The sequence below is a fragment of the Pollicipes pollicipes genome, unplaced genomic scaffold (assembly GCF_011947565.3).
Source record: "Pollicipes pollicipes isolate AB1234 unplaced genomic scaffold, Ppol_2.1 Scaffold_4219;HRSCAF=4965_pilon_pilon_pilon, whole genome shotgun sequence".
Lineage (NCBI taxonomy): Eukaryota > Metazoa > Arthropoda > Thecostraca > Pollicipedomorpha > Pollicipedidae > Pollicipes > Pollicipes pollicipes.
The window spans coordinates 36,207,798-36,233,222 of record NW_023596448.1 but is presented as its reverse complement, the minus strand read 5'-3'; the positions used below and the strand labels follow the sequence as shown (position 1 = coordinate 36,233,222).

At 62.7% G+C, this 25,425-nt stretch overlaps 1 protein-coding gene across 1 annotated transcript; it reads left to right on the top strand.

Moving 5' to 3' along the window:
* Positions 1 to 23,483, top strand: LOC119095280 (E3 ubiquitin-protein ligase SMURF1-like). The gene is given in 21 exon segments (XM_037218138.1): positions 1 to 22; positions 1,243 to 1,358; positions 1,661 to 1,699; positions 2,175 to 2,283; positions 8,408 to 8,541; positions 11,129 to 11,262; positions 12,102 to 12,166; positions 12,709 to 12,900; positions 14,346 to 14,418; positions 14,788 to 14,847; positions 14,965 to 14,997; positions 16,018 to 16,143; positions 16,729 to 16,869; positions 16,871 to 16,948; positions 17,524 to 17,702; positions 18,784 to 18,872; positions 19,598 to 19,743; positions 20,770 to 20,856; positions 21,420 to 21,557; positions 22,460 to 22,585; positions 23,238 to 23,483. Coding segments are annotated over 20 exon segments (2,064 nt in total). The 5' UTR covers positions 1 to 22; positions 1,243 to 1,303; the 3' UTR covers positions 23,298 to 23,483.
* Positions 23,484 to 25,425: the final 1,942 nt, after the last annotated feature.

The window sequence follows — 25,425 nt, the reverse complement described above, 5'->3', positions numbered from 1 at the left end:
CTCCGCTGGGATACGGCCAAAAGTGGGGCAGGTTTGGGTGTGACAGGTTAACAAAACATTATTATTTGAGTGTGCGATGGCAAATGGTGAACATTTTAGGCATATTACGGAAAGAATGAATACATTTTAATTTTGGGTGCGCGTAACTGTGGATGAGCGGTAGGCCCGAGCGCGAAATGCGGTTAACTGATCATTGCAAATAATCGTCCCCTGTCATGGTAGTGTGTAATGCGTGAACTTAAACAGCGTAAACTTTTGCTGGGTAAGGCTGTCGTGCAGAATTGACTGGGAACTGTATGAGCTGGGAGTTGGTTATGCGTTCTGGATGTGGGGCACATGTCAGGTTTTTGGGTTACACTGATGATCAATCAGAACACAACTTGAATGGAAAATGAGTACAAGTTTTGGGGATAGGCACTCATTTTCATTTCAGGTCAAAGGAATATATGCCTTAGCTATTAAACATTAAGGTTTGATGATTTTCAGGGCATTAGCAGTGAAGAGTAAAGTTGTCACAGTGTTTGTCAGTGGGGGTGTACAGGAAGTTTTGAGCTCATTTCTGGTTGTCAGTAGCATCTTGTGTTGCCATCCAGATGTTAGTGTGAGCTATTTTGATGCCAAGCAGTCAAATAGGTACATTTTCTATTTAAAATTATCCATAACTATGTACCAAATTCCACCAATGTGTCCCAGACTTAAACTAAATGCAATTAAATGAGATGTGTGTTCAAGTTTGCACTGAATATTTACATGCAAGTATATCTTACCATCACTGTTGAGGTGAACCAGCAGTCAAAATTCAAGTTGTTTGTGCCTTGTTTGTGGATGATGAATTTGGGAAAACTGTGATCAGGTAGACAAGTTGGGGCATTTTATTTTGATGATAAGTGATTGGAGATTTCAACATAGATGTGACCAGTATTGTGTATCAGGTGTTAAGTCACATGGTCTAGGTGTCAGGTTAGGTTATGGCTTATCCTGATAAGCCATTACATTACAGTCAGATAGCATGTACAATTAAAACACTGTAATTGAGATACCTAAGGCAGTTTGATGGCAGGGTAATGGTCTGGTCCTATTCCAATGTCACCAGCATGATCTCTAATGCCAGGCCATAAAACATAACTTGGTATTATATGAGCAGTAATACCACAGCTGTCAATTTGACTTATCAGCACATGTTGAATGGAAGGTCATGCCTGTGTGATATCTGTCTGTGACACTGCAGTGTTTTGCTTGCAGGGGTGGTTACAGGGTATCATTAGTGAGATGCCCATCTGTGCAGCACTAACTGTTGGGAAGAATGTCTCCCCCTAGTGGGCACAGGAGGAATGGCACCTCCAAGATTCGACTGACAAGTGAGAGATACTTGCTGCATAATTGAGTGCACAGTGGTCTTAAGCTAAAGACTCATAGGAAGCATTGAACAGGGCTATATTATCTGTTTTTATTATACATGATGTGATTGTTTCCTCCTGGCACTTTGCCACATGCTTGATGTATTGTCAAGATTTGTGACATATGTGTATGCATTAGGACATGCCAACTATTACACTGGAAATATCTGATTGGTAAGCAAGTATGGTTAAGTTGGGACAAGGCCAGAAGTGCTGCCTTCTGTCTATCACCCATGTCATGTAACTGTAAACCTGTGTTCCAGTCCTGTGTGCCAAGGATCTGTCACGGAAGGACTTCTTTAGTAAGTATGCATGTTCTGGTGTGAAACCTTATGTGTAGCCTTGTTTTGCTCCTATCTTTTTGGCACTGGTACCACTGCTATATATGTTCTCTCTTGATGTGGCACTCAGGATGTGCCAGACACATGTCCTATGCCAAAGTCATGGGGTGAACACCATTTTGCATCTGATTAAAAGATCTCCATTTGAGAATGTCATAGTTTTAAACCCCATTTGCATGGGTTCCCTTGTCACATGCTAAGCAACAAAGTTCTTCTCTAACCATACACAAAGTCATCCACATTTGTGCAGCTCTCTTGGGAGGCAACCAGTAAGCACCATATAACCAGAACAGCAGGTGTGCCTTGAAACCAAATTGCCATCATTATCATCAGCATCAGCATCAGCATCAGCATCAGCATCAGCCAGCCAGCGAACGCCAACGGCGCCGCCACGCGGCCACGCGTGTGCTGACGGCACGCGCCTCGTGCTCGGCAGGGCTGCCGGACCCATTCGCCAAGATCAGCGTCGATGGCTCGGGCCAGTGCCACTGCACGGAGCCGTGCCACGCCACCCTCAGCCCCAAGTGGAACAAGCACTTCGACCTGTGAGTGTGCTTTGCTCGGCCGGGCGCGGCTGGGGCAACTGTCGTCGCTCTGCTCGGGGAGGTGGACGTGGGGCAGGGGTGAGGTTCGCTGTGTGGCATCCTGCTGCTGCGGGAATGTCGATGGAGGCCCGTCCATGCTCTTGTTCGTGTGGCCTCCAGGCTTCGTCAAGCGCTGCTCGGTGGATGCTCAAGCCCCTTGATCGATGCGTTTCGTACCGTGATCGCCGAACATGCTGCGGACTCCTCAGTGGATGTGTTCTCAGTCAGAAGGTGATGGTTGCCAAATCTGTATCAGTGGCCACTGGAAACGGCCGCGATAGACGATGGGGTACGATCGGAGACCACGGCTTTCGCACTCGGCCGTGACATGTCCGCTTTGTCCGTCCCCATTGTCGGGGACACCGCGCTGTTGCGCTTGGGCAGTCGCTTAGTTTTGAACCGTCAGATTCATAGCAATTTACTGGCCCTCGGCCCAGCTGCCCAGATGCTTGGGGTCGTCACCCGCGCTCCAAAGCGGCCGGTGTGGGCACTGGCAATGCACGGCACGGGATGGCACTGGTCCCCTCGGTCCCCGCAGCCACTCCGCATCCCCGCGTGCCTGTATGTGTGTGTGTCCAGCTGTCAGCGCGTAGCTGGGTTGGCGGCAAATCAGCGTCCCTCCGACCCGGGAGCCCGGAGGTGGCGGCGGCGGAAGCCCCGTCCGTGTCAACGCGCCGCCCGGCCGCCAGAGACGGGCCTCCGGTCATCTCTGGCGGCGCCGGCCCGTGCTCTGGCTGGATTGCATCAGCGCCCTTGGCTTATCCCAGTGGGCAGCGGTTAGCCGGCTGAAGCGGCTCGCCGTGCGGGGCCGGGGCCGGGGCGCGCCGTTATCGGACGGCGCCGAGGGCGTTTGGCTGCCTCCGCGGCCACCGAGGCGTTTGTCGGCGCGACCGCCGCACAATGACTCAGCACGTGACATCGTTTTGTCGGCAGCAGGCGCCTCCCCCCCCCCCCCCCCCCCCCCGATGTCCCATGGCTGGAAGTGCGCTTCCGCTGCTGATGAGACCTTGGCCCAATGTCGCGTGCGACAAGCTAGAAGGTTAAGTGCCAAGTGTAGTTATTTTGTTTGCGGTTGTCTTTGCCTGCCGTACAATACGTCAATGCGCACGTTTCAAATTAATCAGAAACGTCTCAAAATTAATCCCGGTAGGGTGTGCAGGATGTAGATATGAAATCGTGCCACCAGAAGCGCGTGTCTCCCGCGGCCTCCGCACGCAATTGGTTGGGCTAATCCGTTGCCCTTTGACCCCGAACCCAGACATCTGATCTGCCCCGCCCATTGTCAAGTCCTGCCGCCCGGTTCGATGCTGACTGGCCGATTGTAGCGGGAGGGGGGTGGCAGGAAGCAGTGATTCCCCAAACAGGAGGTGAAATAGCATAGCACAAATATCGGCATCCTTACCACCCAAGTGGCCGAATACAAATACGAAATAACTGCCACCCAAGTGGCCAAATTCTGAATGCTAATACGGAATACTGCTCATGCTTGACGCGGGCAGCGACGCCACATCCCCCGAGCGGCGATTATCGTGACATCGCCGGAGAAACATGTGCCGGTCCTAGGGACTCGTGGCTCGTGCGCATCGGGCGCTCTCCCTGCTGCGGCGTCCAGCGCCGGAAACGGGCGGCGGGAGGCGGCCGCCTGACCGGCACCGCGCCCCCTGAAGCGGCGACGGGCGTCGCTCTGACCCGGCCGGCGCCGCCCGTCTGGGCTGCGGTCGGGGCCGCCCCCACCGCCGCCGCCGCCGGCGCTGGCGCGGCTGGCCGGCCGGCAGCGAGCCGCCCGCCGGGCTGGCGGCTGCCCATCTCCCCTGACGCGACGGCGGCGGCGCGGGACGAGCCGCCCGGGGGCGTCCCGCGGCACTCGGACCGAGCTCGGTGCCGGCGCGGCGGTGGCGAAGCGCCGGTTCGGCCCGAGCGAGTCAGACGAGCCGCCGCAGGAGAGGACAGGCTCTATGCGGTGATGACACTGCCGTGCCGCTGGGCGCCTGCGTCGCTCGCATGGGCCCGTTGGGCCAGCGGCCGGGTCATGATGATCGCCCTGGTGCCGTTGCGGGGGGGGGGGGGGGGGGTTCTTTTGAGGGTGATGGCAACCTGGTTGAAGCTTCAACGCTTGAAAGACCTTTGGTTGTTGCTGATTCCCTAACCGTAACGATGCTGTGCGTGGCAGTTTGGTGTGTTCGACCACACATATACACACACACACACTATATATTAATATATATATATATATTATATATAATATATATATATATATATATATATTTATATATATATATATATCTATGTATATATATATTTATATATATATGTATAATATATATATATATATATATATATATATATATATATATATATATATATATATAGTATTTGCTGGGCAGTCTCAGGACGTGGGCTCCGTGCTAGGTTGGCATGCTTTGTTCCCAAGGCCCAAGCCCACGGCCCCGCTGAAGCAATTCCGGTCCAATGTACGGTTACGGCCGAGAAAGAAATTAACGTACAACGAACTCTCATGACGCGGCTTGCTCCGAGCCAGCGTGACCCTCCCGGCCAGCTACCAGCCGACACGTCACGGACGAATCATATGAGCGGTCTTAACGTGACCCTGAGCCGAGGTGCCTCCTGCGCGGCGTACAGCATACTCCTACGCAGTGTCGTGCGCTGCCCGGATTAGGCCGCCAGGGTGACGCCCTTGTCGCACCGCCGCAGCCGTGTGCGGCGGGTCGAGGGCAGCGAAAGACACGGGTTGTAGGCGAAGGCCGCGGCATGCAGCCGGTAGACCACCGGACGTGGTACGCCCGACTCCAGAACTTGGCCGCGGCCGTGGGCCTGTGTAGATGGCCTCGCCGCCGCCGGGCGCGGCGGTTGCTGTTCTTGTTCTCAGCGCGCGCCGGCGGTTACTGTTCTTGTTCTCAGCGCGAGCCGGCGGCGCACCGTTGCACCGTTATTCTCAGAACGCTGCAAAGCGCCGTAGGTGGCTGCACTTGCAGATCGCTGCCTGCGTCGGCCCGACGGGCGATGCAAACTGGTGGCAGGCATGCATGACGCCCGCCGGACCGTGCTGGCCTGTGTGGACGGCTGGCCGGTGGCTCGCTGGGACCTGTTGACGTGGCGCGCCGCCGTCCCTCCTGTGTGCGCCGTGCGGCTCCTGAAGCCGGCTCGTCATGACCTGTACCGCGGCGGCGGCTGCGGGAGGCGCGCGTGAACGGCCCCTGGAACGGGCGATGGACGCCGCCGCCCCCCCCCCCCCCCCTGGCTGGTGACGCCCGTGACCGCGTGCTCGCGCCGCCCTCGCTGGCGACGCCGCTGGCCGACGGTTGATACGACGTGGAATGCGCGCCCGACGAGACGAATAAAGGGGGGGGGGGGGTAGGGGACGATATCAGCGGCGGCTGACGATCGGCTGACCGCCGCTGACCCCCTGCCGTTGACGGCCGCCAGCGGCTGAGCCGGGGGCGTTCGCTGCGGGGGGTGACCCTGGTCCCGGCCCGCCGTCGGTCACCTGTGTAGATCGCCGACGCGCCGCGAGCGTCCGGGACGGGCGGCGGAGCCGGTCTCACGCCACGGCGGCCGGTGACGCGCCATCAAGCGCAGACGCTCGGCGGCGGTGGCGGACGGTGTGGGTGTTACCGGTGGGGCGGGGCTCACCGGCGTCGACGCGGTGGGTTTGAGCGGGTGGGGCGTGGAGCCGGGCCATCGCGGCGATGCTCGTCTTGTGAGCTGTCGCCCAGAGCGGGGGAATCACCTGCCGCCGTGGACTGGGTCTGAGACCGTCTAACCCGGGATGCGTCGGCGATCTCAGGCTGAGGGACGGCGTCCTGTCGGGGCACCGCGGCAGCGCCCTGTCGTCGGTTCAGGTCTTCAGCATTTGTGTGGCCGTGTATCGCGCGCGCCATCGTCTGCTCCGCCCGGACGCAGCACCCATAATCTGAGCCGCTTTTATGCGCTGAACGGCGGTCCGTCAGCGCGCTGCCAGCATCTTGTTCGCGTGTGGCGCCACGCCGAATACTCGACCGTATCCAGCCAGGTCGACCTTGCGCCCCGTGTAGACGGCGCTATCGATGCGCCTGGCCGATCGGGGCAGACAAGGCCTCGTCACATCGCGGCTCTGACGTTAGCTCGCTCGCTGTCTGTCGCGCTGTTATGGCGGCCGGCCGTTTTCCCCCCCCCCCCTTCCCCCACCACCCCCGTCGCCATGTCCCTTCGTGTGACGTCATCATCCCCGTCGGGCGCGCTCTCAGATAGGTCCGCGGCGGCTCGTCTCCGTCCCCCGTTCCCCCGTCCCCGCCCCCGTCCCCGTCCCCGTCCCCGTCCCCGTCCCCGTCCCCGTCCCCGTCCCCATCTCCCCATCCCCATCCCTATCCCCGTCCCCATCCCCTTCCCCTCCCCATCCCCATCCCCACCCATCCCCATCCCCATCCCCATCTCCATCCCCATCCGTGTCCTCCGTCCCGTGCGTGGGCGTAGCGGAGGCGCCGGCTGTTCCCACCATTGAGCACCGTAAGTACGTTGGCCATTTTAACCCGGCCCGCTCGGCGCCGGGAAGCACCGTCAGCCGTTTTACCAGCGTCGCGTCACGTCACGGTAGGTGCGCGCGGTGTCCCGCCTGCGGGTGACGCCTTGTGCCAGTGGGGGCATGCTCACAGTCGCCTGTGGAGAGGGGCGGGGGGGGGGGGGGAGAGGAACGGCCGGGCAGCCGGCGGCTTCGCCGGAATGCTCGTGCGGACAGCTGGGGCCGCCCGCACCGGAAGCGCCGGCACGTGGGGGGCCGCGGCGGCGCCGGCGAGCCGCCTCGGCTGCGTGACCGAGCTCTGACCGGGAGGGCTGCTCAGGCTGCGCCCGGGCCGCTCGGGGGCGGGCCAACGCATCGTCTGGGTGATGGAGACGCCGCAGGGTTCGTGACGTGTCGCCGGCAGTGTCCACCCCCACCTTCGTTGGTGCCGTGCGCTACACTCTACCCGTAGTGTAGTGGGTAGGATGTAGCGTGTAGCAGGAGGTTGTCGTGGTGTCTTCGGTTATCGGCACGAGTGCGAGGAGTGCTTTGAGCGCTCAGCCCGTCACCCGCCGCTTGAACGGTGGTTTGCTTGCTCGTGGGCTGCCTTCCCGCGGCCGCCGCGTCGGGGCCCATGTCCCCGTCTTCCTCATTATTTCGAGCTTTCTCTTTGATTGTCGGTGATTCAAGCCGCTCTAATTGTCGGCTTCTGTGTACAAGCCTCCGGCAATTACACAGGGTATGCTGATAGCCCGGTTGTTCACCCCGTCGATTTCGAGCCGGAAGTGGCAGAGGCGAATGCTATCGGCAGGATGTCAAGACGCTGCCGACCACCACACACGTGACAGGGAATTTATAGCGACCGGTTATCGTCAGGAGATCCGTTTCGCGCATTAGGAGCTCGTGGTGACACGGACCGCGTGCCGGCCGGGACCAGTGACCGGCTCTGGGCGGTCGCGGCGGCTGCGTCGGCCTGGCCCGGGACGAGCGGCCGGGGCCGACGCAGCTCGCGCCGATGTTGCTGCGGACGGGAGCAGAGCGGGTGCGGCTGGTCGGCACGCCGAGCTCGGGGCTAGTAACTGCACGCGTGGGTAGTCTCGGGCTCAGACCCTTTGCCAAGCAGGACATGCTCCGTGTTCCATTAACCGCCAACCGGTTTCATTTCGCCGAATGATTTTGCGGGCGGCATTTTTGTATGGTAGGGCTGCGGCGTGCTGGACGTGCCGTGCAATGCTGCAGCGCGGCCGCCCCGGGGGTGGAGTGGTGCGTGGCGCTCTCCGACCACTAACCAGTGGACATCCCCATGTCGCTCTGGCCGCACACTGACTAATACAGGGACTCGTGGCACGCGCCGATGGACGATGAGTCCAGGGTCGCTCCACCGATCACGGAGGCGGCGGCAGGAGCTGGAAGCACGGTGAACACTTCCGAACGGCTGGCGTGGCCGGGCTCCGTACTGAGTGGAGGGGCAGGATACCCGGGTTCCTGGGCCTGCTGCTGCGGCCTGGGCTTCAGACAGTCGTGATGCTACGGCCGTTCCGCAGTTTCCCTTCTCCTGTTGACGTTTCTAACAGTGTCCTTCCGTTCCAGGTACATCGGCAAGAATGACACCATTGTCATCTCGGTGTGGAACAACCGCAAGGTGCACAAGCGGCAGGGCGGCGGCTTCCTGGGCTGCGTCCGCATCCGCTCCAACGTCATCCAGCAGCTCAAGGACACAGGATGTACGTCGCGTCCAGCCCGCTCCTGCCGGAGGGCCGCGGCTAGTGTCTAGATTATGGCGCTATTAGATCGAAATGGGGGTTTGGTCGGACGTTGGGTTAGGGTAAATGTTGGGTTAGTTGAAAGGATCATTAAAAGGGTCATGCATTGTTGGATTTCCAGCCACTTCGGGATCTGTGGGAATGAGCTAGCTGAAGCTGTTAAACGGACGACAAAATGCGCGTGACCACTTTCTCTCCGTGCTGGGCTAGTATCCGTGTGCAGACAATGGAATTCACACATATGCGAGGCGACAGCGCAGTTGGACTCCATCGTCAGATAGCAAGCTGCGGGAGGTGAAGCCAAGGTTACACACATGACCTTCGTCTTCCCTTAGAGCGGGACGAGAAGTGACGCTTGCGCGGGGCCAAGGCCAGGTCACGCACAAGCGACGCACGGGCACCGGCTCTGTAGAGAGGGGGTCAGGGTGCACATCGTGCTTCTTCTCCGAGTTCCTACAGGTTAACGTGTGATCCAGCCATTCCCGTCCTTAAAGATGAACTTTGCCGTTAATTGGGGCGGCCTTCGATAAGTGGTCGCGACGGGTCGGGTCGAGACGACGCCTGAGAGAGTCGAACTTTTTGGATTGTCCACGGCGGTAGGATCCACGGTGGTGTGTTATCCGCACCGAGTGGATGACAGCTAGCTGTAGACGCAAATTGACCTTACGGAGGCCCATGCGATTGCTTCTGAGATATCAGATAAGCGCCGGAGGCTGTGAGGAGCTACAAAACCTGGTCGCCAGCTTTGTGGCAAGGTCGTCTGACCGTTCGAACTGATAGGTTGGCTGCCATGCGTAAAGTGAAAGATTGCTGCTCACAGATTTGAGGAGACGTTCATTACGCAGCGTGCAATCAAATGAGCTACTTATGGCATGCATTGTATGGGCCAGGCACGCTTTTTGTCATGCATTAGGCCAATATCACTAGGCCAGCGGCCTGGCTGTCAAATATCTCCGAAACACTCACTCTCAATGCACACTCGGTTTTCTTAAATTCCGTTACGCTGACTTCGGGTTAGGTTGTCTGCGGGTGACATCAGGTGTCGGCTACGTTAGAGGCTACGCTGTGCCAGGGAGCGGGCATCGCGGTGGCTCGTTAGCGACCGCTGCGAGGCCGCCTGCCCCGGCCGGGCGCAGACGGGAGCGCGGCTGGCGCGGGCTCCACTCCTCCGGCCAAATGCCAATGACACGTGCTGACGCGCCTGAGGGTCTCGCCCGCGCGACCCCTGCAACGCGGCTGTCGATCGTCGCTACGCGGCGCCGGCCCGGGATGAGCCGGCTGGCCCTGCGTGTCCACGACACGGTGGCGGTAGGATATGGCGTAGTAGGGCGGGGCCAGCGCGCACCCGCACGCTGACGCTCCAGCGGACCGACGCTGTGGACACCGATCGTTGCCGGCGCTCGAGCTCCGTCCTTACCGCGGACTCGTTCTGACGCGATGGCCGGCGCTGCCGCCCGGCTGGATCCGCCGCGCGCTGTGCTGAGACCCCAGGCAACGGCGCGCGCAGACGATCAAGCAGAGCTCGCTGTGCTGACTGACACCCCATAGATTGTGCGGTACCGGCACTACTGACGGCGGTGGCGCCGAAATAGCACTGACGCTATCACTGACCCCTGCGCGCGGCCTGCTTACGGAACTTGACCGGCTTAACCAGCTTAGCTCCCACTGGGCCGACACAGCTTCCAAGAAGCCGGTTCAGAGAGGGTTAAAAGCGATTTTGAGCTGGGTTTTTGCCGCTCGGCCTCTTTCGCTGTCATAACTTTCTACCGCGCTTGAGCTGGTCGTGCATGCGCAGTCTCCCAGCGGCAGGGGCGGCAGCGGCGGCGCTGTGCCTGTGCCTTGGACGGGGGCGATGCTGTGCGACGCGGCGATCCGGTGTGGTCTCCCGCGAGTTCTCGCTCCGTGGCGTCCGCCATTCACCGGCGGTGTGTTCGGCCTGTGTTGCTCGCGTGGCGCCGGACGCGACGCCGGCGCCGTCCCGAACATTATCCGGCGCCGTGTGGCTGTTTTAATATCCAGCATTAGCCGCGGGGAGACGGCCGTCACGCGCTCGCTCGCGCTGAGCGGTGCCGGGCGCCGGGCGGTCCCGGTGTAACCGCCAGCACGTGTGATGCCGATCCGACGGGGGCGACGGCCGCGGGCGGGTGAGTACGTCATCGCCGGCGGCCGGCCCGCCGGCGGCGCCGCGCGCGCGCGCCTGCACAGCCGCTTGCGAGCGCCGCCGCTCAGCCACGCCCGCTGCGGGCGCCCGGCGTGGTTTTCCCGACGTGGCGCGCGATGCGGGCGGCGGAGGCCCATCCTCCCTGGGTCCACAGTCCTGGCGGCGGGCTGGTGTGGGCGGGTGCTTGCGTGGCCGGTGCGGGGCGTGTGAAGTATGCGCTGCGCTGTGTGACCAACAGCTAGACTCCTGATGTCTGCCGTGTCCCTCAGACCACCAGCTGGACTCTTGACCTCCGCCGTGTCCTTCAGACCACCAACTGGACTTTTGACCTTTGCCGTGTCCCACAGACTACCAGCTGGGACTTCTGACTTCTGCCGTGACCCACAGACCAGCAGCTGGACCTGTGCAAGTCGAGCGCGATGGACGCCGAGTTCGTGCGCGGCAAGATCATCCTGTCGCTGCTTTCCCGCGATGGCCACGGCGGCAACGGCAGCAGTCACAACGTGGTGGTCAACACGCAGGCATGATCAGCGCCCTCTCCGTGCAGGTGGGGCGCGGCGCGACGATGAGCGGGGCCGGCCCTGGCGCCTCCGCCGCCGCTGGAGATAGCACCTGGTCGGGAGGGTTCTTTGCTCTTTATCCGAACCGGGGGCTTGTTTTTACGTTCCCTGACCTGTGCCGTGCCTTTTGTTTCTGGCTCCTTTTGTTTTGACATGTTCCTTTTGTTTGAAATTGCAAATTTATCGGGTGGGTCGCCTTGTTCCACGTGTTGCGCGTTGCGTATAGACTGGGTTGGTTGTGAAGCGTTGCAGTTGCAAGGTGCACTTGCTTACAGAGCTCATGTCTGACTGGTGGTTGTAAGTGTTCCCACTTAAAGTGACCTTGTGTTGGTGTCGGATGCCTTCTTTGTGAGTTGTTGTTCGGGGACCGCTCTGGCGTGTGCTGCTCCCGTTGATCGCCCTGGCGTGTTAAGTCCGGCCCGCTCCCGTGGGATAAACAGCCGACCGCTCCCACCGCGTGGCTGTCGTTCTGGGACAGCACGGCCGGGCGCCTATGCCGGCCGACCGCCTCACCGGCGCCTCCCTCCTCCCCCCCTCGCAGGACGAGCTGGCCGAGGGCTGGGAGGAGCGCTGCGCCCCCAACGGCCCGGCTCTACTACGTCAACCACGTGACGCGCAGCACGCAGTGGGAGCGGCCCCGAGCGGCCGGCGCTGGACGCGGCGCTGCTGCCGGCGCCCGCTGCCGGCGGCGGCGGCGGCGGCGGTTGACGGTGGCTGGCGAGGACGCCGAGCCGGCCGGCCCCGCTGGAGGGAGAGGGCGAGTGCCCGCCGCGTCGGCCGGCGGAGAGCGGCGCTCGCAGCGCCGTCGCCACCAGCTCTACCTGAGCCGCAACCAGCTGCACCAGCCCGACGACCTACCCGACGGGTGAGGAGCGGCGCGGCCGCCCGGGGCGCCGGCGGCGGCGAGGCAGGGCACGCGCGAAGGGAGTGAGGCCAGCGCTTCTCCTCTTTCCATTCTCCGGGTTGTCGCCTGGAAATGGGAAGAAGGATGGTGAGCACATATGGCCAGGGGTGGGGAGGAGGCCGGTGGTTTTGTCGGGCGATGTCTGCGTGCGCTGGGGCGACGGAGATTGAAATGATACGGTTTCGTACCTCGGAGGTAAAGTGTGGAACTGATGGCTGCAAGGTCACGACTTCGTTGCTCACAGCCTACAGTGCTCACGCATCTCACGCTACAGCTGGTCGCGTGAGTGCACATAACAGTCACGTGCTCGATGAAAAAGTCAGAATATCGCCCGAGGTTTAACCATTTCATTGCGATCTCCCCACCGCAATGACTCACGCTGTCTCAGCGTCTGACCGCGCGCCAGTGCCGAGATACGCGCCCGCCGCCGCTGCACCTCCGTCAGCGCTGCCCCCGCCCACGCCCACCCACCTGACGGCCGGCCGGCTGGCCGCTGGCGGCAGGTACGAGATCCGCACCACGTCACGCGGCCAGGTGTACTACTGGCACGTGCCGTCGGGCCGCGCCACGTGGCACGACCCGCGCCTGCCGCGCGACGCCCAGCCGCCGCCGGCCGAGCCCAGCCCGCTGCCGGCCGGCTGGGAGATGCGGCTCACCGACTCCGGCCGCGTCTACTTCGTCGATCACGTCAACAGGGGGTGGACCACGATCACGATCACGTCAACAGGTGGGTGGATCACGATCGCGATCACAACGGGTGGGTGGATCACGATCATGATCACGTCAACAGGTGGGTGGATCACAATCACGATCACGTCAAACAGGTGGGTGGATCACGATCACGATCACGTCAACAGGTGGGTGGATCACGATCATGATCACGTCAACAGGTAGGTGGATCACGATCATGATCACGTCAACAGGGTGGGTGGATCACGATCACGATCACGTCAACAGGTGGGTGGATCACGATCATGATCACGTCAACAGGTGGATGGATCACGATCACGTCAACAGGTGGGTGGATCACGATCATATCAACAGATGGGTGGATCACGATCATGATCACGTCGACAGGTGGGTGGATCACGATCACGTCAACAGGTGGTGGATCACGATCACGATCACGTCAACGGATGGGTGGACCACGATCATGATCACGTCAACGGGTGAGCGGATCACGATCACGTCAACAGGTGAGCGGATCACGATCACGTCAACAGGTGAGCGGATCACGATCACGTCAACAGGTGGGTGGATCACGATCACGATCACGTCAACAGGTGGGTGGATCACGATCACGATCACGTCAGCAGGTGGGCGCCGGTGGTGGAGCGGGGGCTGGCCACGTGCGGGGGAAGTCGTCGCGTTCGCCGGCCGTCTGTTCGCTGGCAAAGCCGACGAGGTGGTCGAGTGTGGCTCCCCATGTGGGAAGCTAGATGTTGTGAAGCGTGGTGACTGCGGTGCGTGCAGTGGGCGGTGGTTGCACAGATAGGCTGATGTTTTTCCCATGGGTTGCGCACGATACCGACAGTGCCCGGGCCGCACCTAACGACTGCTTACGCGTTGCGGCGAGCGGGGCCGACCACTGGTGTGTGGCTGGGGCGGTGCGCACGTTACGATGACTGGGGTGCTCGCTCAGTGAGATTCGTGGCTAACCACAACCAGCTCCTGCGGTGCTCGCGTGCAGAGAACTGAAGAATCTTTTCTGGGACGAGCTTTTTCCCGCTACATTGCTCTGCTGCTTCACTGGATATTGCGGACCGATGTTCGCGCCCGTCCCGCCTGCGTCCGACCGTGCGTGTCCACCATTTCACAGCAGGCTTTCCTGGTCAACGCATGGTGACCTCGTGTTGCCAATGGCACGGAAAAACCGGTCAAACGCTTTCACGTGGCGGCGCTGAGCGAGTCCAGATCGAATCATATGGGCGAGATTCTCACCGGCGCCAGACCTCACGCCCCACCGTTGGCGCCATGACGTTGGCGCCAACGGCTTCAGGCATTACCACGCGCGTCGCTAACTCACCGAGCAGCGCGGCCTGTCGCGGCTGGCGCGCCACCACCGGCGGCCGGCGGTGGTGGCGCGTCAGCCGTCGCCGACCGCCGCGCCTCCCTGCTGAGCGTGCGGCCGTTCCCACAGGACGACCCAGTTCGCCGACCCTCGCCTCACCTCCGCCCGGCACTCGCGCGTGATCGAGGACCCGGCCGCGCAGGTGGGTCACACGGCCGCCGGCCCCGGTGCGGCGCTCGGACGGGCGTGGCACGCGCGCGCTCGACAGTCGCGCACGCGCTCGCGGTCTGATGGTCGCTCTCAGGTGGTTTGTTTGTGTTTTTTGTGACCGAGTGCGGAAGACGGACGGTGCTCGCGTGCGGTGGGAGGGTACTTGTTGCGCTGCTGGTGTTTGCGGGAATGCTGTGCGATTCTCGCCTTCCAAGGTGACGACGGTGTAAACGGGCTTGTGTGTGGGAACAGGCTCGGGTCTCGGCGACGGCGGACCGCGCCCGGTCTCGCCTCGACCGCCGTGGCTGCTGTGTGGACGTGTGCCCCGCCCGGCCTGACGCCGTCTCGCCGCCGCCCGCAGGACGCTTCGGCCGACCCTTCGGCCGTCTCGCCGCCGTACTCCACGCTGCCGAGCGGGCCGGCCGGGCGCGCGTCGCCGGCCGCGGCCAGTCCGGCGCCGGCGCCGCCGCCGCTGCCGGCGCGCAACCCGCCGCCGGCGCCGGCGGCCGCGCCGGCGCAGTCCGGGCCGGCCGCCGGCGGCGCGGCGGGACTCGACACGGGAGCGGCGCAGGTGAGCAGGGCCGGGAGAGGTGGGCCGGGCGGCGCAGGTGAGCAGGGCGGGAGGGTGGGCCGGGCGCGCAGGTGAGCAGGGCCGGGAGAGGTGGGCCGGGCGGCGGGCAGGGAGCGGGGGGAGAGGTGGGCCGGCGGCGCAGGTGAGCAGGGCCGGGAGAGGTGGGCTGGGCGGCGCAGGTGAGCAGGGCCGGAGAGGTGGGCTGGGCGGCGCAGGTGAGCAGGGCCGGAGAGGTGGGCCGGGCGGCGCAGGTGAGCAGGGCCGGGAGAGGGGGGCTGGGCGGCGCAGGTGAGCAGGGCGGGAGAGGTGGGCTGGGCGGCGCGGTGAGCAGGGCCGGGAGAGGTGGGCTGGGCGGCGCAGGTGAGCAGGCCGGGAGATGGGCCGGGCGGCGCAGGTGAGCAGGGCCGGGAGAGGTGGGCGGGCGGCGCGATGAGCAGGGCCGGGAGAGGTGGGCTGGGCGGCGCAGGTGAGCAGGGCCGGGAGAGGTGGGCTGGGCGGCGCAGGTGAGCAGGGCCGGGAGAGGTGGGCTGGGCGGCGCAGGTGAGCAGGGCCGGCGGCGCTGGCGGACGCCCGGCGGCGGACGGCGGCTGCTCGGGGTCTGCTGGACTGTGTGTGTCCGAGGGAGGGAACGCGTCGGCGGTGTCAGCGTCCCAGTGGCACAGTGCAGGGTCGGTCCGATGGATGTGCAGCCGGTACGGACACACGCCGACGAGTCCCCGTTGTTGACGTTTGCGGTGGGCCATGACCTGACCGCGCCCAAAAAGCCCAGCCAACAACAGCGGCATGTGGGAAGTGATCCCCGCATGTTGCGAGGATGCTTGGGGATCATTGCTGGCCAGATGTAGCCGCGTTCAGATATGCTCAAGCCGCGATCTGGTTCGGGCCGGTGAGCGCTCGTCGCGTTCTGGGTGCCTCGGCGCGTCGCTGTATCCTGCGCCGGCCGAGTGACAGCCGGCGGTCGGCGCCTGTCCCGGACCGTGTCCTTCGGCCGGGCACTGATGCTGACCGCGCCGTCGACAGGAGATCTTGCCCAAGTACCGGCGCGACCTGGTGGCCAAGATGAAGGTGCTGCGGGCCGAGCTGGGCACGCTGCAGCCCCAGTCGGGCCATTGCCGGCTCGAGGTCGGCCGCGACGAGGTGTTCGAGGTGAGTCGGGTGTCCGGCTGCCGGCGGCGGCGCCGATCAGGACGCCGTGCCGTGCCGTGCCGTGCAGAGCCGTGCCGTGCCGTGCCGTGCCGTGCCGAGCCGAGCCGTACCGTGCCATGCTGTGCTGTGCCGTGCCGTGTCGTGCCGTGTCGTGCCGTGCTGTGCCGAGCCCTGCCGTGCCGTGCCGAGCCGTGCCGTGCCGCGCCATGCCGCGCCGTGCGGTGCCGTGCTGTGCCGTGCGGTGCCGGCTGGTTTCTTGGGGCTGCGGCGCAGGTCTGGCGATTGCGGTTGGGGAGAGGTGTTGGCGACTGGAGATGTCGGGGCGTACCTCGTCACCCACCCGGCGATGCGCAGTATTGTGTGCTCCGCACCGGCGCCGGTTGCCATGCCTTTCGGAGCGTCGGCTCCGGTGGGATTGCGTTGGCAAGCGGGGTTCGGAGTTGGTGCGGGGTTTGGGGCGGTGCGCAACAGATGCTTGGTGCGCTTTTTGAGCGATGGGGCGCTCACGCGTGCCAGCTCGGTGGCTGCCATGACCCACCGCCGTCCGCCACGCGCTGACCCCGCCCACCGCTCCCGGTCTCGCAGGAGTCGTACCGTCTGGTGATGAAGAAGTCACCGAAGGACCTGCGGAAGCGGCTGATGGTGAAGTTCCGCGGCGAGGAGGGTCTCGACTACGGCGGCGTGGCGCGCGAGTGGCTGTACTTGCTCTCGCACGAGATGCTCAACCCCCTACTACGGCCTGTTCCAGTACAGTCGTGACGACATCTACACGCTGCAGATCAACGCCAACTCCGATGTGAACCCGGTGAGGGCGGCGCGGCGTCGGGGAGAGAGCGGCGAGGGATGGGGGTGGGGGGAGCGGCAAGGGCCGGGGAGAGAGCGGCGAAGGTCGAGGAAAGAGTCCGGCGCGATGTGGCGTGTTCCGCGAGGTGCTGTCCCCTGCCGTCGAGGAGGCCCGGCTCTCCGGCTTATGGCGCGGCTCGCCCCGGTGCTGCAGTGTCTCGACCTCGCTGGCCTCCGGGGGACGGTCCCGGCGGTGGTCTTGGGCGTGGGTCCGCACGGTGCCGGTCCCCTGTGGTCCCAAGGTCCCCGGCCGGCTCGTGTTCAGCGCCAGGACCGTGTCCATACAAGAGCGTGAGCGCGGCTTACGCCGACAGTCGCCCCCTCAGCGCTCACCACGTACGCGGAGACTTGTTGCTGACAGAGCTAGAGGCGCGGTAGTGTCCCGCGCGCTAGACGCGCCGGTCCAAGTCCACGAGGGTAGTGGCACTGTCCACAGGGGTGGTGGCACTGCTTGGAATGCTGTCTGTTTAGCGCCACCTGGCCGGGCCGCGCTGGACGAGCGCGCCGCTGATGGTCGCACGCGCCATCCGCCCGCAGGAGCACCTCTCGTACTTCCACTTCGTGGGCCGCGTGATCGGCATGGCGGTGTTCCACGGCCACTACATCGACGGCGGCTTCGCCATGCCCTTCTACAAGATGCTGCTCAACAAGCCCATCTCGCTGCCGGACATCGAGCTGGTCGATCCGGACCTGCACCGCAGTCTCACCTGGATTCTGTGAGTTCGGAGGGCGGCGCTGCAGATGCGGTCGGGTCTGCGCTCGGTGACGTGCTGTGCTGTGGGCAAGGCTCCCATCGGGGCGCCGATGGTGTGGTGTTTGAGCCGTGCTTCTGGAGAACCAGCCTGCTGCCAGAACGAGGGGAGGGCGATGCTGTGCAGTCCTAGCTGCTGAGTGTGTTGTAAAGCCCGATGACGATGAAGGCTCCCAGTGGCCGTCCGTACGGACGTGTTCTGGCGCTTCCTGAGTGGTATCGATCCAGCCGCGTGGCGTTTAGCTGCGTGTCCTGCGGAAGCTCGCGCGTAGGGTCTAACTTGACCTGTTGACTGTGGTCACACGTGGCCTTTACTAGCCCAGACTCATGAAACAGACGTCACAACAGGCTGTACGAACCTCAGACGAGAGCGGTCATCCCAGCTGGATGCCGTCAGCGTAGGCCGGCAGAGTTCGCTCCCAGCTGGATGCCGTCAGCGTAGGCCGGCAGAGTTCGCTCCCAGCTGGATGCCGTCAGCGTAGGCCGGCAGAGTTCGCTCCCAGCTGGATGCCGTCAGCGTAGGCCGGCAGAGTTCGCTCCCAGCTGGATGCCGTCAGCGTAGGCCGGCAGAGTTCGCTCCCAGCTGGATGCCGTCAGCGTAGACCGGCAGAGTTCGCTCCCAGCTGGATGCCGTCAGCGTAGGCCGGCAGAGTTCGCTCCCAGCTGGATGCCGTCAGCGTAGACCGGCAGAGTTCGCTCCCAGCTGGATGCCGTCAGCGTAGGCCGGCAGAGTTCGCTCCCAGCTGGATGCCGTCAGCGTAGGCTGTCAGAGTTCGCTCCCAGCTGGATGCCGTCAGCGTAGGCCGGCAGAGTTCGCTCCCAGCTGGATGCCGTCAGCGTAGACCGGCAGAGTTCGCTCCCAGCTGGATGCCGTCAGCGTAGGCCGGCAGAGTTCGCTCCCAGCTGGATGCCGTGGGCGCGGCCGGGCTGCGGTGCCTCCAGTGGAGGTCCGTGAACTCCGCCGCGCGCCGCTGCGGTGCGACGCCGCTGATCTGTTTGCGGCGCCTCCGATGGGCTTGCTCTGACCGGCTCCGGTGTCCGCGCAGGGAGAACGACATCGAGGGCGTCATCGACACAACGTTCAGCGTGGAGCACGACAACTACGGCCACATCACCGTGCGCGATCTCAAGCCCGGTGAGGCAGCGGCCAGGGTTGGGTCAGGGACTGGTGGAGACAGCGGCTGGGGTCGGGTCAGGGACTGGTGGAGACAGCGGCAGCGGTCGGGGCAGGGACTGGTGGACACAGCGGCAGCGGTCGGGTCAGGGACTGGCGAACACAGCGGCAGGGGTCTGGTCAGGGACTGGTGGAGACAGCGGCAGGGGTCGGGTCAGGGACTGGTGGAGACAGTGGCAGGGGTTGGGTCAGGGACTGGTGGAGACAGCGGCAGGGGTCGGGTCAGGGACTGGTGGAGACAGTGGCAGGGGTCGGGTCAGGGACTGGTGGACACCGCGGCAGGGGTTGGGTCAGGGATTGGTGGTCACAGCGGCAGGGGTTGGGTCAGGGACTAGTGGACACAGCGGCAGGGATTGGGTCAGGGACTGGTGGACACAGCGGCAGGGGTCGGGTCAGGGACTGGTGGACACAGCGGCAGGGGCTGACCTGCATCGTTGTGCCGTCCTCTGCCTTGTCTTCCCGCTGACTTCCCGGGACCGGCCTCGTACCGCCCATATTCTGTCCTCCCGCTGTCTTCCCCTGAAGTGTCTCGTTGCTCCGTTCGCTGTATGTCTTTCCGCTGTCTTCCCCTGACCTTTCTCGTTGCGCCACACACTGTCTGTCTGCCCGCTCTATTCCCCTGTTCTGTCTCGCTGTGCCATGTACTGTCTGTGTGCCCGGCTGACCTGTCTCCGGGCGCCGGCCAGGCGGCCGGGAGCTGCACGTCACTGACGAGACGAAGCGCGAGTACGTCAAACTGTACGTCCAGCTGCGCTTCATGGAGGGCATCGAGCAGCAGTTCCTCAGTCTGCAGAAGGGCTTCACCGAGATCATCCCGCAGAGCCTGCTCAAGGTCAGGGCGGCGGCGAGCTGGCGCGAACGGCGCCGCCACGACAGACTGGGGTCAAATGTCATGATGGGTCTGCTCGAGGTCAGGGGATCGATTGTGGACCGCGCCGCGACGGCATGCGCGGGTCAAAGGTCATGATGGACCTGCTCAAGGTCAAGGAGTGGAGGTGTGAACCGCGCCACGACCGCAGACGTACGTCAAAGGTCATGATGGATCTGTTTTTGATCAGTGGGGAGGGTTAGGCGTAGGACCGGCCGCGGCTGGAAACTGTGGACGGCGAGCATGAGCGTGTGCAAAGTCAGTAAGCTGCGGCAAGAGCCGGAGGTGTCCGGAGGGTCGGGCGTGGCTCGCCCTGCCACGGCTTGGAAAGCCGGAGATGGCTGGCGTCTAGCCACGGCCTGCAGAACTCGCAAACGGAACTATGTGAAGTTGAGGTGCGAGGAAGGACGGCCACGACACTGGCAGGTTAACCAGCGAGGAAAGTGCCTTTGAGAGTGGCCAAGGATTGATTCCGTAGTCTGTTTTTTTTTGTAGAGCTCAACTCGACCGCCGCATCTCAACTTTTGGTTTTCTAAAATCGAAGTCTCATGCTCAACATTCTTCTTCTTTTTCTTTTGGTACGCCGAATGCAGTGAGATTTAACGATAGTGAACGAAACGCTACCATCAGACAATTTGGCTGACTTGTTCTCGAAGTGTAGGCGCCCAGCTGCACCCGGCGCGTCGTAATGCTAGGTGTTTTATCACTCTGGCGCCACACAGTCACCGAATGTCTCAAAAGGACGCGGCGTGTGCTCTTGCATGGAGCGGTTTTACAGTGGTGCACATCTGACACCACCACACATGGTCCCGACGACTATGGGCTGAACGTCGGAACGAACGACTGACAACTTGGCGTTCTGCTGGAGGCCACTGTTTGGGGGCCGCTGTGTGGGGGGGGGGGGGGCGTGCCCGTTTACCCGTGTTCGCCCGGGCCCGGTTTGTGGGCCCGCGGACAGCTGGCGTACCTGACCGCGCCGGCCGTCGCCAGACGTTCGACGAGAGGGAGCTGGAGCTGCTGATCGGCGGTCTGGGCAAGATCGACGTGGATGACTGGAAGCAGAACACGCGGCTCAAGGTGAGGGAGAGGTGGGGCCGGCGGCGGGCGCGGCGGCTTGTGGAGGTCTGTGTGGGCCCGCTCGTGTGAGGGGAACGGAACAAGGCGGTCACCTTCTGCAGTCCGTGCTGGGTGGAACGAGCGGACAGGGACTGGAGTGACATCTCTCGTGCTGGGCTGGTTCTCGGCGCGCGGGGCGCCGTGGCGCGTCAAGACGTGACGTGATGGCACCGGGTTGGGTGGCGTGCGTTACATGCCACGGTGCGGCCGCCGCGTGAGCTTGTGTGTGCACCGTGGGCGGGACGGTCCCCCAGAAGCGGACGCGGCCCTGGGCGCTGCGATCGAGCCGTTCGAGCTCACTGGGGAGGGGCACCGAAAGGTCGTCCTTGCCGGAGCTAACCGCCAGCCAGGGCTGACCGCTGTCCTGAGCCGGCCGGCCGCCTGCCGTAGCCTGACCTGACCTGACCTGACCTGACCTGATGCGACCTAGCAGGAGCTGCCGTGGCTTCACCTGACACGAACTGCCGTGGCCTGACGTGAACCGCTGTGACTCGACCTGACCTGACCTCCGCCGGCGTCGGCAGCACTGCACGGCCGAGGACGACGTGGTGCGGTGGTTCTGGCGGATCGTCGACTCGTACAGCGAGGAGATGCGCGCGCGCCTGCTACAGTTCGTCACCGGCAGCAGCCGCGTGCCACTACAGGGCTTCAAGGCGCTCCAGGTGAGCTGGCGCGCCGCCCAGTGCCGGCGCCTTGCGGAGGTAGCCCGCGCGGACGACCTGGGCGCGGGAGGGGTCGCTGACGAGCAGCGGGGAGCATGTGGTTTGGGGTGGCCTAGTAGGTAGCCGGTTGATCTATACTCGACTGGCGTCGTCTGTGGGGGATCTGACCGCCTTTGAGTGCTGTACGGGCGGGGTTTGCGTGGTTTGGTCCGTGTCGTCCTTAAGTCACTTTTTTCCCCTGTGATTGGTGGCCATAGCAATCTTTGTGTGTTGTTTATATCAAAAGCATATATATCGGACATCTGGCAAGCTCACCGTCACATTTAAATCTGACAAGATCACCGTCATTACGGGGAAAGATATGTGAGTGATATCAATGCCAGGATGGGACCAGGAGGCGGAGGGTGAATATGGCGCGTCTGCCGTGACCTCCGCGGCGGCGCGGGTTAAGGCTGGCCGGGACAATAGGTCGTAGTCACCAGGTACATCAACGCGTGTGGCGCAGAGGGGAACGGAAGAACGTCGTCGTCGCAGTGACAAACCCCATTTCGGTTTCTTTCGTGTGCGTTATCAGCCGAGTCAACATCAAAGAGTGACGTCAAGCAGGGTAGATGCCGACTGGGCGCCAAATTGAACGCTGCCATGGCTGATATATTTCTTCGCCCTGATGCTGTGGCAAATCAGTGTCACTTGGCACGTCATTCTGTAAACTTAATTGGCAACATCCGCGGAGAAACGTCTTCCCTGTATCCGCGACTGCAATCAACGTCTCAGTGCAGACGTGACAGTGTGAGCGGTCTCTGCTGTAATTAAGTCTCGATGCCGTCCGCCCTGCTAGCGCGTTTCCTTCCGTGCTCCCTAGCGGCCGTGTGCTAAGCTCTGCCTCCGTCGCCTGCCGCCAGGGCTCGACGGGTGCCGCTGGGCCGCGTCTCTTCACCATCCACGTGATCGACGCGCCGGTGGGCAACCTGCCCAAGGCGCACACGTGCTTCAACCGACTGGACGTGCCCAAGTACCCCAGCTACGAGGTCAGTGGGCGAGTGACCTGGGCGCCGGTCGTCGCTGGGTCGGGTCACCGTCGGGGGCTCGGTAGCGGGGGGCGCCGGCCGGGCGGGGCCGCTGCCGAGAGTGGGCTGCCCGGCGGCCGGCGCTCTCCGCGGGCTGCGGAGAGCGCCAGAGTGGGTGTGGCGTTTCGGTGCTTTGTGGAGCGATGACGTGGGCGATCGGTGCGAGCGTGGCGTGGCGATGGTCGCGTTGTTACGCGTGAACGGGCTGTTGGTGCGGATCGTGCTTCTTAGCTGATATTTCGTTGGACGTGTGTCGCGTTAGGCATCGCTTTACTGCCAGTGCTTGCGGGTTAGACGTTCCCGGCTCGTTTGCGCGGCCCTGTCACGTGGACATGGGCCGTGTCGGTGTACGTTTTGGTCCATTCTGAGCAGGATTTGGCAAGTCTTTGCCTCGGGCTTGCTTACTTCGCGCCCAGTGCATCGCCAACACCTGCTGCGGTGTATCCCACGTGTTCTGATGTGCTGCGCGCTCAATGGGTAGACCTCGCGTGGTGCACGTGGGTGGTCGGCGGGGCCTGCGCCGCCCGTCCTCTGACGGCCGAGGCCCTTGTACAGGCCCGCCCGTGGAGGGCCCGGCGCACGGCCGTGCCTGATGCCCCCGTCTCCTCCGCAGGTCATGTACGACAAGCTGACCCAAGCCGTGGAGGAGACGTGCGGGTTCGCCGTCGAGTAGCCGCTGTGATACCGGGACCAGCGCGCCGCCAGCGCGCAGAGCCTATCTATTTTTGTACCGTGTCTGGGCCGGCCGGGCCATGTCGGCGCCGGTCTGCGTGGATGGCCGGCGCTCGCGGGAGCTGCGGCCGCCGGCAGGCCTGTGGGATGTGCTGGCGTCTGTCGGGCCACCGCCGGCGTACCCGCTGTCAGGTGTCCCGCAAGACATTCCTCGGCCGCTGGCCGGACGCGCCGCCTTGCCACGGGGCGGGCGACCGGACGCCCTCCCCACCCCCGTCCCTGTATCCTCCCCCCCCCCTGAGGGTGGCCCCTGTCCTGGCCCCGCCCCGGCCGGCCAGGGTCCGGCGCTGGTCCGTCACTGGTCCGCCGTCGGCCCGCCGTCGGCCAGCAAGCGCTGGTTCGCAGGTCAGACTCGCTCAATAGGAGGACCTCGCTCTCTCGGCGTTCAGGGATGTCTGGGATGGGTGGGTGTCGGGCGGGACTGGGGTCTTTTCATGTCGCCTCAGATGGCGCCCGCTTGCGTGTTGGTGTGTCGTTTGACCAGTGCGGGAAGGCATTACGGTGGTGTGACATTCAGGCACAGTTTTTCTTCAGATGGTTGTTCTCGCGAAATTCAGCTCTGAAACGGCGTTACATCAGCATTTAAGTGTGTAGTTTAATTGTTACGTGTCTGCGTAATAGCTCATGGCCGCGGCTTTATTCAGTTTATGTGTGATGGACACAACGGCTGTCATCAATCTATCGGTGCGAGTCATACCGAATACCTGCCGTTTTATGTTGCGCACTCGCAATAATCGCATCTCTCCCCTGGGTGTTCGGGTTTGTGTGTTTAGCCGTTTCCCTGTGTATATTACAGTTCAGTGGGAGGCGCCCGTCGACCCCGGTGTTGTTTAGCGCACCGCGCCGGCGGCGCCGAGCCCACTAGTTCTGCATGTTCCGTGACGTCAGGTGCACAGACATGGAGCACGTTGTCTTGTTCATTTTTATACGATTCCGTTTGGTTGCAGAGCGAGTGAAGCAGCTATGGTAGCTCCCCTGTTCAGTTTGTTTTGCGCCAGCTGCGTTTATTTGCACGTGGGACGTACGTTTAAACTGGTTGCGCTGCGCCTCTCACATCCGATGTACGATATTATGTGCATGTGTTACCGTGGTTGCTGCTTTTCGGTGCAAACGCATCGCTGTCCTAGTTACATGATGGCGCGGAGATAAGGCATGGGTGGGACTTTGACGCTCGTGGAATGGAGTCAACTAGAGGTTGTTTGGTGTGATCCTAACTCAGTTTTATCCTGAATGCGTGGCGTGCTGGAGTACCGTCTGGCGCAGTTGTGGGCTGCCTCTCTGGTGCGAGCCAGTTTTATTCCGCGCGAATGGTCGTATAAAGGTGTTTTGTTACTGAGACTCGATATCCGTCACGTGACGTCGGACGTGATCCGGGGAGGCCGGGTGCCGGGAGTGCCCAGATTCGCCACGCCTTTCCACGAAAATCTGCCCCGTGCTTTTTTCATCTGAAAACACAGCACGTGACCTCACGGTGCAGCCTTCGCCACAAAAGGCTCTGTTACGACAACACGCATTTTAGCGGTGCTGATTGGCCGGACTGCATTCCCGCTCCTGGTGCCACCTCTCGGTGACCGTTGGGACTCACACTTCCAGCTGCTCCGCTGCCTGGCCGGTCGGTGTAGCCGCCGGTTTATCCACTGCCGTGGGCGCGATCCTGCCGCCCGAGAGGGTCCGGTCCGTCTTGGGCCAGACCCTCGTTAGTCCGCTCTGTTGGGTCTGACCGGGAGTAACCTTGATCCCGGGGGAGCCCGGCAGACCTCCTCGTCTGAGTGCTTGAGATGCGCGCTTGGTTTAAAATTTAGCCGGGGTGGTGGTCTATGGTTCTCTGCTACGCACGGCTTGGCTTTCGCTGCTCACCGATTTCACTTCGCTCACGTGTCTTATTTGTTCTAGCTACGCTTCCGTTCGGGGTGCTGACAGGGTTGATCCATGTGTACAGTTAGAACACGTGTGAACACGAATGCGAAATAGCCGGTGCTGCAACCTGACGTCACGAATCGTGCGTGTTCGCTTGCAATGAACACTGCAGTGTAGGTGAGTATGCTGCCTAGCGAAGCCTTCGTTCCGTA